Raw genomic sequence first — 16,813 nt, 5'->3', positions numbered from 1 at the left:
TCCATTCCAAAGAGGGCTCCCCTTTTCTTCAGGTTCTTTAAAATCTATTAAAACTTGAGCATCTGTGTTACCAAACCAAGCAAAACGCCCTAAAGGTGAAAGAAAAAAGTACACATAAGCAAAATAATCCCTCCAGAGCTGAGTTAAGATGGAGTCACTGCTGGATGAGTTCGATGCAGTCATCACAGAGCAGTTTATATGAGATGTGGCTTTTATATAACGCAACTAATGCAATAATTAAATTGTATTCATTGCTGTTTGATGTAACATGATTGGAGTTGTTTGTGACGGCTCATTGGTCGATTGGCCCATTTGCCGGTGTGCGCCATACGTTTTGCGCAAGAGCGCTTTGGTTAACTTACATAAGCCCAGTTTCGTTACTTTGGGAGCCACGCCTCGTAGTTTTAAAAGTCCAGTGTCAAGAACAAAAGGAACAACACAATGGAGAGATTACACAACATTATAAGCCGGATTAAAAAACTCTGGACTACTCTGGCCCAAGACCAAAATGCGCCAAAACAATAGAACAATAGACAAAGATGAATAGAGAGAAGCGGCGCACAATGGTTTGTCATTAGGAAGGTATTTCTGACATGCTGTGTTGATGAAGACTGGAAACCACACTGGTAGTTCAACGTCAACGTATACAACACTGTCTGACATGGATTGTAACCTTCCCAAAGTAACTAGTCTGGTAGTCCCATTATGTCAGTCGCAAATTTATGATGTTCACCATTTCTGATTCTGGTGACTTTTGCTTGTACCATTATGAGATGTGTGGTTTGCTTTTATTGCACATTGAGATTCATCCCTTCTGAGCGGTCTCTTTGTGTGTTTACGAGGCTCCGTCTTTGCATTGAGTGGTATAGAGATAGGATAATTGGTCCTAACACGTGCACAATTATCCTCAGCGCTGCCCCGCATTGTTTCACCTCTGCCTGTTGTCTTTGCTGATGACCGGGATAATCTTAATTGTCTCCCTCTTGTAGACTTAAAGATGCCGTTACAGATACTTGAGGGCGAGCGAGCTTGAGAAACCTGACGTGTGGGTGCAGTTTCTGCGTCAATGATCGGTGGGAGGTGTGCTCTATTGTATTGTAAATGTTTCAACCTTAAATGGTCCTCAAGGCTGAGAACTAGCTGGCTTAGGATAGTTCTGGCACACTCCAACCCTTATTGTCTCTTTAAGTGTCATGCTGGCTTTGCACTTCACACCATTGTTGTGGAGATTGGCGGACGATTGAGGATAATTAGGAGTTATTCAAACAGCTTGTGAATAGTGTCCAGGTAGCATTAACTGTTACTCACATTAAACAGAAAGCAACCGCCTGGAGCAGACATATTACAAACTGAATTATAGGGATCTCTTTCTGGAGATACTTGCAAACTGATCTGTTACTCAGCATATTCATCAGCGTGCATCAGTTTCCATGTTACTGTAGTCATACTGTCTCCTGGGGCAACTGAGCAGCTAAATGTAAGGTTGAGCATTAGGTGGATGATGGTGGGTCATTTCAGTTCAATGTTCGATTGATTGGAACTACAAAAATCAAATGGACGACGAGACTCAGAAACAGAAAGTCAGCAAGATGACGTCTGTCTGGAAACCCGTGGTGTTCCTGAGCTCACTACAAAAAAAAAAAGGAACCCAATGATGCCAGATTGGACAAATTTCAATGAAAGTAATCTCCGCTGTGATAATGAATCTGCAGCTGGAGATGATGTTTCACCTCCTAAAAATCCACTGGAATGAAAAACCAAGTCGTGCCAGATTGAACACTTCCCGTACAGGGAGTAAAAACACACACAGTGAACAACTTGTCTATTCTAGGCTGCACGTATCTGTGTTTGCAGTCAGAGTGAAAGCAAATATTTTAAATGATTCACTGAAGGTTTGTATTAAATTGCCTCCTGCTGAGTGTCCAGGATGTTTTTTTTTTCCCCACTCATTTCCTTTGAATCGAAAGAAAGTTAGCCACAGTTAATTGGAAACCCACCAGGTTAAAAAAAACAAAACAGGATTCTCTATTAACTGCAAATTTTTGAACATTTTTAATTGGATTTTTGGTGGAACCACAAGCTTTCTATATGCAGGTCTCTTTCTGGCTCATCCTGGGGATTCTGCTCATCTCCCGCAGCTTTTAAATCAGGTGTTTTCCCGGAGGCTTCTCATTATCTTATCAGAACACGTACAGTAAATGCAGATACAGTATTCCACACGTAGTATCACTGGACCAATACCATCCAACTCTGACTCAGTTCAGCCAATAAAATGAAAGAAATAAAACTTTGGGGGTAGCACAAGGACAAGGAAGTGCCAATGAAGTAGAAGAAAAGCTTAGCAAATCTTCTGGCGTGTCTTCCTTATGGCATCTTTGTTACTCTTTAGCGCAACATGTTAATAATAAATGTAAAGCATGGCCTGTTGTTTATTAACCTCTGCTCTCAAATCATTCACGGTTCCCCAAAAGGCTGCACCTTTTTTTTTAAGCAGTAGCTCTAAATATGAGCTTCTATTTGCTGGAGGGTCAATAAAACCAATCATAAATAGAACATGTTTAATTACAAGACCCAAAAATGAAGCAAAACAATGCCTGCAGTGACTGTAAGTCTGCAGGATGTCTGGTCGGATCAAGGTGGAGTCAGTGATGGATGAGTTAGATGCAGTCATCGCAGAGGACTTTAAAGTTTGAAGAGCGTGTCACGCACAAAAGGAAAAATGTGGGAGAGAGGTTACACAAGATTAAAAATAGCTTTGCAGAAGCGTCAGATTAGGAATCTCCTCTGCAGAACAGAAATGTTTCACAAACTTGAGTCATAGATCAGCCGAAGGTGATTAAAATCTAGAAGCTGTGATTCACTTGAGTTATGAAGTTTTGGGCAGATCGTTTTCCTCAGAACGTTATCAGTTCAATAAAATGAAAATAAATTTTGGCCTTTAGTCTTACAGGAATGTTTGTGGCCCACTGGCTTCCTGGTATTGGCCATAACATTACAGTTAGCGGTTTTGGCTTCTAATCTACAACTTCCGTCTATTTGTGATAACAACAATTTAGATACTTCTTGGAAACTGTTATCCAGCGACTCCACCCTCTTTCTGTATGTCAATATGTGGACAACCTTCGACCACGTCTTTATGTAGGTCATAGCTGAGGAAGTGTTTGTTTTTAAAATGTATTTATTCTGAACACATCACCAAAATGTACCGCTCCCTCATTATGCTGCACATTTAAACTCACATCTGCAGCTGTTTTTAAAATTCTGGATGTTTATTATTGTTATTGGTCATGGATCTGAAATATTATCAGACTCTTTGAAACCCTAAATGTGAGTCACACATACAGTAGCTAATCTAATCAGAGCTTTTTCTGGGCAACAAATTGATCTTAAATCTTTATTTGTATTAAGTACGATGTCTGTGTTACTGTTTACTTCACTAAGAATTAATCACAGCATCAGTGCATACACTACAAATAAAGTGCCTTTCTTCTACTTTAGCCCTCAAGATGTGTGATCACCAATTTTTTTATATCAATCTAGCAAATATTAGTGTAATTGAGAGGAAATGAGACCTTTAGCCTTTTTTTCTGAGAAGCAGGAATTTCTTACACCTTTGCGTGCTAATGCAACCTGAAGAATTTGGCAATGTTTGTCCGTGGGTTGTGCTTAAGCCATAAACCGTGCCGTCTGTCACGTCCTCACCTGTGTGTTTTGCGGTAAGCCCGGTTGTTTTTTTTTTCTGTTGCCGTTTCCTAATTAAGAAGGGCAGGAGCTGCTGTCATAAAAGATTTATAGTCACGCAATACTGTATGAGATTTTCCATACAGATTATTTTCTTCCTTAGAATCATAAATTTGACAGAAATACGTGTAACTAGAGTCTCAAGTCCAAGATTCCCCCCCGTCAATTAAATTTGCATGAACGTTTTTGGCGGCTGTGACTCAGGTGGTGGAGCAGTCGTCCTCTATTTGCAAGGTTGGTGGTTCGATTCCTCGCCCCTCCACAGTCGAAGTGTCCTTGGGCAAGACACTGAACCTGAAGTTGCTCCCGATGGCAGGCAGCACCTTGCGTGGCAGCTCTGAATGTGTGTGTGAATGAGAAAACATTGTAAAGCACTTTGTGTACCACTACAGGTAGAAAAGCATTATATAAGTGCAGGTCATTTACCAGTTTTCCTTTAATTGTTCCATACAGAGACAGAGAGAAACAAAAGTTCCTGAACCATGCACCTGGACAATTTCTCTGCAATTTGCATTGTCAGTGTCAAAGCAACCCAAACAAAGAGGTGATTGTGAAGCCAGTCCAAATCAAACAACACGATGCTGTGTGGCGCTATGTGGAAAATCCTGCTGAAAAACTCTCTTTTTGACAGACGGAGCTTTTAATTTCAGTTATAAACTTAAAGGCACGGCCAGATTTTCTGCGCACCTAAGCCCTGAGCTAATCCTCACCAAGATCTTATCACCTGTGAGCCAAGAAACAATCCTGGTGAGTCCTCTGTGCTGCTGTAGTCAGGAATGCACGAATATAATTAACAGAGGGAAGTTATTTCTGAAGCGATAATCGACTGGATGTTACAAAATTGAGAAATCTTTGGATGCTGCAGCCAGAGCCGGCACCATGGATGCATATTTTTTTTATGACTGCGTAAGTGGAAGTGAGTTGTGTAAACTGTTGTTCATTGTTCTGAGGAGATTTTGCTTGTTCATGATGCTGTGGTGTAAGAAGAGTCAACGTGAGAAAAACGTGCAGGTAATATTACGTGAAGTGAGCTGATGTTCGGCTGATCCAGTTTCATTTTTTTTTTTGCTTCAGGGCACCAAGTGTTGTTTGAGGCAAACGGAGTCAGAGCTGTGGCCTAAAAAACTCTTCATCCATCATCTTCAAGAACTAAAAAAAATGAAGCCCAGTTGTTTTTTTAAGCTCAAGCTCTCTGAATTACAACATGAGAGTTGACCTAGAATCTACAATGACAGACTTTTGATTCCGGGCCTATTAAATCTTTTATTGTGGAAAAACTGTGCCAACACATCGTTGAGTGGGGACAACTAAAGAGGTTCTCTGACTCTAAAGCATTGTTTGAAACAGGAAAATCAGGTATTTGTTTTGCTGTTTTACTTTATTTTCCTTTCAGCCGACTAAAAAATGACTAAAAAAGACACCTTGACATCATCCCAAACCCTTGACACTATATAATGCACCAGCAGCACAATGCTGACCTCTAATTACACGCCAATCATTCAGAATGTAAAGAAAACAACAGCTACACAATAAAAATGATTTACATTTCAGCTTCTCCACCTTTTTTTAATAAAAAAAAACATTCCTTGGCAAAGGATTGAATTTTACTCTACATCCTTGTGCTTGCAAACTCTTTTTTTGTTTTATTTGTTTTTTTTAAAAATCTTTCCTACTTCCTCGTTCGCAGCTTTTCTTTAAACTTTTTAATTGAAAAACTGCCTCTATCTACATTATGGGGATGCCTTTGTGTTGCCTTCTGGCTTCTGTCTCTTCTTCTACAGTTACAGGGCAACACCTGATCTCACTCTCCACACAGGCATGTTAATCCAAGAGCAAGGCTGTAAACACATTTTGAGACAAGAAACCTCTGACACCCTAAATGACTTCATTGCAGGAATGGATACAAAATATTTAGCTAGCATACCGTTCAGCATGTTCTACAGCTCTGGGTGGGCCCACTTATAAACATCAGTACATCAGTGTTATTGAATCCATACACTTGTTTGGATGGCTCGTTGTTCCGATCTGCCCCAAGGCTGAAGCACGTTCTGATCTTTTTGGTACATAGAGATTATATCTGTTGAGTGTCATCACTGAAGAACGCTGTTGGCTTATTAGAAGACTAAACACGTGCACATCTGTGTAGCTAGCACCTGTATTTCATCATTCAATGCAAACTCACACTGATGCAGAATCATAAATCAACCTAGAGGTCACAGGCGGCTTTCCGCTGCTGGAACTCGGGGCAGTGTGGCAGAAGTGTACAGGAGTTGCCCCCTGATTGGACCCATTCAGAGGTTTTTGTTTGCACTGGGACACAACAGCTTTGACCATGTGGTGAACTCCAAGGGTATCACAACAGCAGCGACAAATAGTAATTACTGGAGATAACTTGAATTCTTTGAGGGCGTAGGAGCTAGAACAATGGAACGTTTGTTGTGTTAGCCTACTTGTAAAGCGAATGTCATGTTGTGACTGATGTTACAGGAGAGAAGACGGTTTCTCAACAAGGACATGCAGACCCAATTCCATGTTTGATCACCCCAGCAGTTTTTTCAGGGTCATTCAAGCACCTGTCATGGTGGCTCAAAAACAGCCTAGAAGAGGTCCTACAGGGCTTGGAACATGCATAAAAGCCTTAAAATGGCCCGCAAACTTCTGCACTGAAAAATGTCTTAATGTGACCACCAAAAGCATGGACCACCTTCTTACAGTCTGATAACAAATGCTGCAAGTGGACCAAGTTCACTGCTGATCTCAGCACAGGATAACTGGAGAATCACTCGATAGACCAAAAACAACCCCACATATCTTACAGCGTTGTAACATAAATCATAACAGCACACAGATATTCCAAAAGTACACAATGAGTATACATATGTAAAATAAACATATGTGGTAATCCGCTCTGTTGACATCCTCTGTGTTTTCCAGTTCAGTCTGTTGTTGTGAGTCACGTGTGCCATTTTACGCCATAGTACCGCAACCATTGATGCTCTCACGTGTGCATCTCACAAGCTGTCCACAAGTAAGCCATGTGATCATATGTATATGTAGACTGTATGTGACTCGAGATGTAATGGAGATGAATTGAAGCCCAGAAAATGTTTGTTTTTTTTGTCTACGCCATCTTTTGTGGTTGCACGCAAGACCGTCCAAATATGTGAACCGGGGCGAAACCTGATTGGAGCACATCTCTACAGCATCATCGGTATGTTGGCTGAAGGGCAGGCTGTATTGTGCTTAAAGTCACAATGCCATAATCATTGCATGATAATTAGGAACAAAAACACTAATTTGCAAAATTATAATGGTTCTGGAATTTCTTGATGATCTGTTTGTACAGAGCACGAGCCATTATTACAACGAACCACAATCACAAACGACGAATTAAAGGTCATTACATAAAAGCTGCATCAAAACAAAGTGCGTGGAATTCAAGTTATTCGGTGCCATCGAAAACTGCTTTGTGAGAACATCATCCGAAACGTGAGCTATGTGACGGTCTGCACGAACACAGACTTTTGGGAGTGTACTCGTGTGTGTGTGTGTGTGTGTGTGGGCTTTTGTGCAAACGGGTTGATGTATTTCTCTCTCGTGCCTCTACTCGTGTCACGAGCAGATGTCCAAAAAAAAAAAAAAATCCAGAGTCATTCCACTCAGGACTGCTCCTTGTTGGAAATCTCATGTGGCTTTACACTCAGGTGTTGACATCCTCTGAGGTCATGCACAAAGCCGGACAGTCCTGACCTTTTACACCACAACAACGTGTGTGTTTTTTAGTGTGTATCTGCTTCTATGTGTGTGATAAAAAGCTGGCATCACTTCATACAAGGACTCCTTCTCCCCCTGCCTCTGTACATCTCGATGAGTGGCTGGGATAGCCCCTATCTGGCCCTTTCATGCAATCCTCACTTTGAAGAAACACCTGCTCCCCCTCCACCACACCCTGCACGCCCCCTTCCCTGTTTCGTCAGTCTCACCAAACACAGCCTCTCTGCACCAGCTCCCGATAAGGGATATTGCTGTGAGATGACAAGTGTGAAGTGATTGCACGTGCACACACACAAAAAAAAACAATATTTTGGGGGTGGAGCAGCTGACAATGTCAGAAGCTCTTGCTTCAGAGGTTTCAGAGGTTTGTTTTCAGCTGGTGGGAAGAAAAAAAAAGCTGAAAGAACCTACAAAAGTGTGTAATTTGTCACAAAATAGATTTATATTTGAATGCAAACACTGTAATCGATTACCTGAAAAATACTGTGTAATGAGCCAAAACATGGTTAAAAAATCCAGTTAAAAGACCAGCAGTCTACACTGTAAAACATCCTGTTTGTCTCGGTTAAGGGAACTGGCTTGTCCTCTACAATCAAAGGTATTATTAAATTACCCATCCTGCCTGTCTAAAATTGTCCAGGCATGTTAAGACAGGCAGAAGGACGTGAAAGCGTGAAAAATTAACTCACCAAGGCAATTCCATTGAGTTAAATCAACTTTAAAATTTAGTTTAAAAATACTTGAGTTCCTTGAAGACGGAGCAAAAAGATGGTGACCCATACCTGGGCAGGCCGAAGCCAGGGGAAGCTCTGGTGGAGGCCCACTGCGGTCCTGACGTGCAAATCGGTTGTCCAACCTGGGTACAGGGGCGAAAGACTAACCGAACCATCTAGTAGCTGGAAGATGAAACCACATTCACACCTAGCCACGAAAGACCCTAAGGAAGCCCTTTGTGGCAGGAAGAGCACTAACGACCCACATAATTAGGGGGAGGAGCAACAAACCCCCAATTGAAACCAGAACTCAGGGGTTAATGGAAGCTGGGAGATCCAGATGCTTATATCCTAAGGAGCCATTAATCCTTATACGTATCTGGATCTCCCAACCAGTCCGTCAGAACTGATGAAGCCTCTAGGATGAGAGGTGAAATGTCTTCAAGGACTCAAGCAAGTCCAGTTCCTACGATCAATCTACCAGAAGAACACAAATGTCTAATCATGAAAAGACACTTAAAGTAACAGAAATTTAAAAAAAAATAATAATTAATTAGTAATAAAGCTATTATGTTGTTAGATTTTACTTACTGACTCATTTTATGTGTTTATTGCATCACTGGTGTAGCTGGTTATGACTTTATTAGTTGCTTGGAAGTTTGTAGTTTTGGCCCCATAAAATTCAACCCTGATCTAATGATACTACACATCCCATGTGGTAAATATAGCATCTTCAGAATAAGTTTGTCAAGTGAAAGTGGAATAATTGCCTCTGACTTGCAGTAGAAGAATAAAGCAGCTGACTACAAAGTACATCCACTCAGTTATTTCACAGTATGGGCAAAAAAAAGAAAAGAAAAAAAAAAACAGAGCAACACCTAACATGTCATGTAAGAATTGTTTCCATGTCAGATGCCTTTCATCCAGTTCTGCTGCATTCTGCTGCATCGTGTGAGTGAGATGCTCATCCAGGACGAGCCGCTGCTGCTGCTGCTGCTGTCTGCATCCACCCATCAGGCTCCGCCCCTTTTTCTTCCTCTCAGCATAAAAGGTCGGCTCCGGAGCAGAGGAGGCAGGTGATCACCGGACTGAAGGTCAGGACAGCCACTCACTATTCATCCAGCCATGGCAGCAGAGCAGCGCTACGTGATCAGCGCCCGCATTATCGGAGGAGTGCACCGGGACGCACCGAAACTCAAGGTGGGTCAGAACCTCAGACGGTATTTTAGAATTATTGTTATTGTGAATATTTCACTCGATGATTTGAAAGTAGATAGATTTTTTTTTAAACATTTTTTTTATTGTCTTCTAACCCACAGATGTTCATGGTGTCTGTGCTGTGGTCTGATGAGGCTGAAGTGATCATCTACAGGTCCTTCCAAGATTTCAAGAAGTTTCATGTAAGTCAAATTGAGAGACGCCAGAAGTTCTGTGTAAAAAAGATTGGATTTAGCTTCAACCTGTCCTCATCCTACTGAGACTGATACTAAATATATGGATGTGTTTTTTTTTAATAGGGGCAGCTGAAGAAGAGGTTCCCTCACATGAATCCTTTTCGCAAAAATGAAAGAGTGATTCCTAAGTTCAGAGGTAAGATCAAGTGTTTCCAATGTGAATCAGATCAAATGAAAGAAATTGTAAAGCCTTGCTGAAAACTAAAACTGTTGTATATCTTTTGAAATGTAGTTTATTTGCTGCTGATCATCTCATAAACTCAATAATTTAACCTAAATGACTTTTTTTAATTAGTAAAACTCAAATGTTACTCAGCTACTCATGTTCATCTTTTATAGCTGTTGTATTAATGTTTTTAAAACGTTTCCTCATCCCAGGTAAGGCCAGGAGGAGCAGCATGCAGCAGAAAGGCTCCAAGAAGTCTGTGAGGCGGATGAAGTTCCTGGAGAGCTACTGCGACCAGCTGCTGAAGTGCGACCAAACCGTGACCCGGAGCGCCGAGGTCATGCGCTTCTTCACGCCCAAAGACCACGACCTGCAGCCGGACTTCACCAAGAACAGGTGGGTTTTCAGCTCAGCAGTGAATCATGTGGATTTTGGTGAGACTTCCTTCCTGGCGACTAATCAAACAACACAACTCGTCCGTCACACAGCGTCATGATCCTGATGTCCGAAGATGGTTCAGGCGGCGGCGGAGGAGGTGGAGGTGTTTCCCACCTGCAGACAGGCAACGTCACTCACCCATTCGTCACCCAGACGTACCGCTGTGTGGCCGCTTACGAGACCAAAGACACCAAGAACCGGGCGTTCAAGGTGGCCGTGGACGAGAAGCTGGACGTCCTGATCAAAGACCCCGCAGGTCAGTGCTTCAGCTTTCATGCAACGCACCTAAATCTCCAGTTACAAACATGCATTTTTCTCATTGCTCATTTGTGTCTTTTCTTGTGCAGGTTGGTGGCTGGTGGAGAATGAAGACAAGCGCCTGGCTTGGTTTCCTGCTCCCTACCTGGAGTTACTGGAAGGAGAGGATGATGATGATGACGAAGCGGGGTTGCCGTCAGGAGGTGCGATATTTACTAGTTAGATTGTAAATTGAAAAGCATCAATTGGAAACATATTTATCACACAGATAAGCTACCGTGTGAATGAGTGAGTGCACTGATAACATATCACTGACGCCTAGTTGTTACAAACAGCCAACACTAGGGAGCTCCCTTTCATCAGAAGTGCCTGCTTCGTTGTTAAATCCTTCTCTGTCTGCTGTTTCCTGTAGCTGCTCTGTACTGCGCCGTCAAGAGTTACTCGACCACGAAGGCTGACGAGGTGTCTGTGTCCATCGGCTCTGTGGTGGAGGTGCTGAGGAAGTCTGACAACGGCTGGTGGCTCATCAGGTATCACAATCTTGTCTGTCTGCAAGAAGAGAATAAGGAAATTTGAAGCCTTTTTCAGTGCTTCATCGTCACAAAGTCCCATTGTTTAGAGAGCAAGAAAAAGTGTCTCAGCGCAATATGACTACATGTCAAATTTTGGATCTTAATTCAGTTTACATAGTGTTTATTGTAAATAACTTATTTTTTCCTTCTCATCTTCTAGAGTCAACAATAGGGCAGGTTACATCCCCTCCATGTACCTGCAGCCCTACAACAACCCACGTGCAGGCCTTCACAGTCTGAACAGGAAGCTGCACAGCTCCTCACTCAACCTGGCACCCAGCCGGGATCCTCAGACCCCTCATCCAGCCCGCATCAGTGAAGAATACAGCCCTCAGGAGGATCGTGCAGGTCCATCCAGACCCGAGCTCATCCTCCCCGGCCGCCTCCACAAGGCCCAGTCCCTGGATGTTCTTTCTGATTCCTGGGTGCAGACACAAACAAAGAGGGACACCTCGACCCCGGAGACCCGCGAGCGCAGCATGAGCAACGCCAGCATCGAGTCCAGCTTCTCCGACTTCTCAAGCCAAGATTCGTCCTCGAGCCTGAAAGAGGAGAACCAGAGCGGCTCAGAGCGTCCCACCACCTCCCAGCAGGCTGATGCCAGCGACAGCTCACGCAGCAGCCCCGACCTCAGCCGCAGCTCCAGCACCAGCTCAGACAGCGAGACGGCCGCGGTCACTCCCAGGGTGCCGCCTCGACCCAAGACCCAGGAGATCCTGAACCGCTGCACCACCATGACCCGCAAAGCAGCCATGGCCACCAAGACCCGGCTCCAGATTCAACCAGACACCATCCACAGCCGCCTGTAAACCCAACGGACCAGGACTACACACTACGTATCCTGGACTATTCTTAATCAATTCTTTTTATTCATTTTATGCACATGATATAATATTTTTAACCTCTTCAACACCACAGTCAAATGTGTTTTGTGCAGCATTTAGCAACCTGAACAGGACAAATATTATTTGAATTCCATGAAATTTCCATTTCATCAAATGGAATATGGCATCTTAAGTTTGAATATTTCACTCACTATAAGAAAAATGTAGCTTCAGTGAAGCATTAAAGGGAGCAAGTGCAAAGAAATGTATGTGACATGCAGTCACACAGAGGTACAAAGAAATATTATTTAAAGATTTGCACTTGCAAGAAAATTTAAATAGATTGTTGGAGTTGAAGAGGTTAGAATTTGACACTTTACATATTTAGTATTTCCCTGTTTCATATTTAACATAGAAATTAGTGGAGGGCTACAACTTATGAACTGTTTTATAAAAGATGTTTTTTTTGCTTCATCATTCAAGCTGTATTTAAATATATATATCACAAATGTAAATAGTTTCTCCGAATGCAAATGAAGTTATGAAAAAGGTTGTGAAGATGCAACGAAAAACACTGAATGCCAACATGAAGACCTTTTGATCGACCGCCAAAATCAGGGCACTGAAACGTGACGAGCTCGTTAAACAAGCTGTCAGCAAACTGAAACAGATGACTTACGAGCATCCTGCCAAAACATGTTCTTCTTCTCTAATAACATTCTTTTTTCCTTTGACTTTTTGTATGAATGTGTTGTTATGTACATCATATGTTCATCCTAACCTGTATGAGTTCACAGTGTACCTTTACGAGATCTTAAAAATCAATAAAAGGCTATTTAACGAAACGCCTGTCGCGCTTGAGTGTTCTGTAAATAGAGTCTGTGTGTGTTTGGGTGCTAATGGGTTTTCTGGTATTCCTACATCAAGAGAGAAGCCAGACAGAGAGAGCAGCACCAACATGTTCCTATACATAAGTTAATAGTTGTCCTCAGTCTTTGTTGGCTTACTCTGTGCTGCAAAAAATCAAGTAGAAACACAAGAAAGAATGAGTAAAACTGCAGCTAAATGAACACAAGAAATCAGAAAATGAATACACACAACATAACTTTCTGTAACAGTTTGGTAGAAGGTGTGTGCATAAGATGACACTGTCATAACAATGACATGATACCTGTCACCACGTCATGTCAAGCAGCCTTTACGAATGGCACTGCATATCATTGATAATCCAAAGTGGGCATTATGGAGATCAATTTGTTATGACAACTTGACAACATATCCGTCTGTGTTATGACAACAAGCGTTAACCACAAACCTTTGTAACGACATTCATCCGTTAGGTATGTCATTAATGTCAAGTGTCTGTCAACAACTTAGAGGAGATGTGGGACTCAAAAGAAAACATTAAAATTTAGGGCATACCAGGGCGACTTTCTTCAAGATGGGACGTTGGCAGTGGCCTCAGGGAGCATCTAGTTGACATAATGCCTCCATAGCTCCTACTCTTACCGTCACAACTAAACTCCAACTTTAACCAAATAGTTTGATTAAATTTGATAGGTAGGCCCAATATGTGATGTTTCTAACAGGTTGTTTTCTCTTGTTGACGTTTACATACCAGTTCTCTTACTAGCAAGTTATCCAAACCCTTGGGATTCTTGATTAAAAAGGTGCAATCATCCTTTGCCACAACTTTAAATGAAAGTCCAATCTGCAAAGTTCCCATGATGGATGTTATGCTAGAGCAGGTAAACATAAGGTGCAATATGGAGGAAAACCATACAGAACCCTATAAGGTGAAGGACCTCTCAGTTTGTCCATTAAACGCCTAAAAACTCGTCTTTGTGTGTCGAGATTACATTTCCTATGAAAAAAGTCGCTTTGTACCTAAAAATAGCAGACATGTAACTTTATATAATCGGGTCAGATCGTATCTGTTCAGACTACAGGAAAAAAATTTGCTGCATCATCTTAGATTTTATTTTTTCATGGTTGAATTAGTTATTGTTTTAAGAGTTTCATGCATTGTCGGAACTGGGAATATTTCTATTTCCCCCCTGAAAAACACAAAAGAAGTCTTACCTGCGAAGCCATATCTGTGGTTTAATATCTCCCAAAGCTATTAAATTACCTGACATAACAGATACAATTATTTCCGGCAGATCCACATGACTGAACGGATTAAGCAGAGGATGAATTTCTACTTCTTGACGCTTTACAAAAGGAGCATTTTGTTTAAACCAGGGTAGTTTTCAGCAGAAAGTTCTTGTAAGTGTATATATGTATGGATGTAGCCATATTTCCTAGTAAAAATATAGTCCTTGGTTGTCACCAAATTAAAAGGCCTCTAGAATCAGTAGAGTTTGACATTTGGCAAACATGGCAAGCCACGGCCCAGTTTTTTGCTAGATTGATGTGTCACAATGAGGATGTGGATTCAGTCGTAGGATCACAAAAACTGGTGTGCATAGGGGACGATATATTGTCTTTAAATACGTAAAGTTACAAGTTGCTTCCATGTTGTCTTCATGTTGAACTTTAACAACATATGAGGCTTGTTTTGCTTTACTAAATGTTGACCCACCAGCTCACAACGCTGCTCCAACACTGTAAAACTACACTACATAATCACATCTGATATCAAGGTGCACACTTGAGCCGTTAACCAATACTGAAGAAGAGCAATGACACCAAAGGCCTGACCCTGGAAGTTGAAAAGGTTGGTGTCTTCGGTTTACATGTATGAAACCCAAGATTTCTGAGTCTGTGTTTTTGAGACTGTCATTGTTACGCTGCAGTTTAAAGGAGGAAATTCTCAGCCACATAGCTAACTGCTCATTTCGCTCATGATGCAAAAAAAACCAAAACACCAGAGGGGGTCTTTAACAGTTAATGGGACAAATCAAAAATGGGAAATGCTTTTATAATATCTGCTTATGGTGCATGGTACTTTGGCTTTCATTATAATGCATTGCAATTATACACATCAAAAATGGCTGAGGAATTCAATACTGTTAAGGCATCCTATGAAGGGATGATCTTACTTTTGAAATGTTCCTTAGATGGAGAAAATTTGAGTTTTGCTCATGCTCAAGTGTGAGCCAAAACCAGTTCCCTGAGGTTTACACCGAAGGGATCAATAAAGTTTTATTCTATTCTATTCTTCTAATAGAGGTCTTTCAAACTCGTTTACTTACATAACAAATTGAACTTGAATTGAAATCAGTCAGAGCAGATTAACTAACTGACAGCTTTAAGCCTTAATTTCTTTGTCATGAGGTGTGTGTAATGTCAGGGCAGATTTGTGTGCTAAAAACAACTTCTCAGTGGTGTCCGCTGACTTATGTGCATGCTAAGGTTTCATGTCAGTCGCTCGCATTCCAGAAGAACGAGAGCATCTTGTCGGACCTGCTTTCATCCAAATATCTGTCACAGAGGAGGCTCAGACAAAGAGTCTCTATTAAAGAATAGGACAAAGTGACTAACCTACTCCACATACAATACAGTTATATAACGTTGACGAGAATAAGTAGGTAGACGAGCAGAAAAGGAAATAGATGGTGGTTTGATGGAGGAAGTGGCCCATATAAAAGAACTCTGATTACCTCATTAGCGGCAAGTGAGTTCTGGTCAGGAAACAAAACTATAAACTTGGCTTGATGCTGAGATCAAAGCTGCAAAGAGAATAGAAGGTCTGAAGTTCATTGTTGTTACGATGAAATAGTTCTGATGCTGAAGTCATGGATGTTTTCTTAAGGGATGTCATCATGCCATTGTCAGGTACAATGCAGTGAATGTCCACCAATCAGCCGCCACATTAAAGTCAAGTAAACAGTGTTTTGGCCTTTGACGTCAAAGTTACTAACACATTCAATTATCTTTTAAAAAAATAAACAACAAAACCAGGGCTGTAAGGTGGCACAGTTGGTAGCCTCGCAGCAAGAAGGTGGTCATTTCCACATCAAGACCTGTGGGGGTGTTCTTTGGTGTCTAGGTTCTAACAGTGGGTTCCTTTGGGTTGTGGGGCGTCTGTGGTTCAGGCTTGTTCCATCCTGCAGATGTTCGATCAGATTGGGAGTTTTGTGGAGTCTGTAGGTGATGTAATGCTGTGGTTTACACCGCACAAGAAGGCTCTGGGTTTGAACCTGTTGCTGTGCCTGTTTTCTTCTGGCTTCCTCCCAAGATATGCAACCACAACACCAGCAACCAAAACATTATTTATATAGCACCTTTCAAAAACAAAGCCACAAATGCAGATGGCAGGAAACAGATAATCAAATAACAGAATATCCAAATCTTACAATATCACAAGATCAGTGAAAGAATAGGCAATAAAAACAAGTCTTAAGAAGAGATTTTAAAGAGGATACTGAGTTTGACCGATCATCTTTAGTGACAAGTTGAGGCTTTGGAACCATTCGTAGGACCCTGCTGGAGGATTTCAAGCTCATAGGGAGTTGGCGATCACAGATATAGACAAGAGCCGGACCTTTCAAGGCTTTAAAAACAAACAGTAAAATCTCAAAATCAGTTCTAAAACTCATCAGTAACCAGTTAAGGCAGCTGGGATTAGAGTAATGCGGTCGCTTCTCTTGGTATGTGTTTAAAGTGTTGTTGAAGCATTTACTGCAGTCTTTGGATGTTTTGCATGCTGATGCCAGAATATGATGCTTTACAGTAGTCATGTTTTAGAGACGAAAGCATGGAGGGCCTCTTCAAAGTGTGGAGATGAGAGGAATGGCGTCATCTTAACCAGTTGTCCCAGTTGGACAAAACAAGACTTTGATCACCTGAGAATTACATCCATCCATCATCTATACACCGCTTAATCCTCACTAGGGTCATGGGGGGCTGGAGTCTATCCCAGCTGACT

General features: G+C 41.7%; 1 protein-coding gene across 1 annotated transcript; it reads left to right on the top strand.

The window, feature by feature from the left end:
- The first annotated feature begins 9,308 nt into the window (after nt 1–9,308).
- LOC103357978 (NADPH oxidase organizer 1-like) lies at nt 9,309–12,785 on the top strand. Its single transcript, XM_008282752.1, has 8 exons — nt 9,309–9,428; nt 9,548–9,628; nt 9,746–9,818; nt 10,061–10,244; nt 10,337–10,542; nt 10,634–10,747; nt 10,957–11,074; nt 11,277–12,785. The coding sequence occupies exons 1-8, from the start codon at nt 9,354–9,356 to the stop codon at nt 11,923–11,925; spliced, it is 1,500 nt and encodes a 499-aa protein (XP_008280974.1). The 5' UTR covers nt 9,309–9,353; the 3' UTR covers nt 11,926–12,785.
- Nucleotides 12,786–16,813: the final 4,028 nt, after the last annotated feature.

This window comes from Stegastes partitus, unplaced genomic scaffold, assembly GCF_000690725.1.
Source record: "Stegastes partitus isolate 25-593 unplaced genomic scaffold, Stegastes_partitus-1.0.2 Scaffold285, whole genome shotgun sequence".
NCBI classification, from domain to species: domain Eukaryota; kingdom Metazoa; phylum Chordata; class Actinopteri; family Pomacentridae; genus Stegastes; species Stegastes partitus.
Note: the sequence above shows the minus strand (reverse complement) of the source record. Positions and strands in the feature narration are given on the sequence as shown.

Excerpts from the sequence above, each read along its gene's own strand:
- LOC103357978 (XM_008282752.1), top strand. The coding sequence starts at position 9,354 with ATGGCAGCAGAGCAGCGCTACGTGATCAGCGCCCGCATTATCGGAGGA. Across the intron at positions 9,429-9,547 it reads GGGACGCACCGAAACTCAAG|ATGTTCATGGTGTCTGTGCT; the intron begins GTGGGTCAGAAC and ends TCTAACCCACAG. Across the intron at positions 9,629-9,745 it reads AAGATTTCAAGAAGTTTCAT|GGGCAGCTGAAGAAGAGGTT; the intron begins GTAAGTCAAATT and ends TTTTTTTAATAG.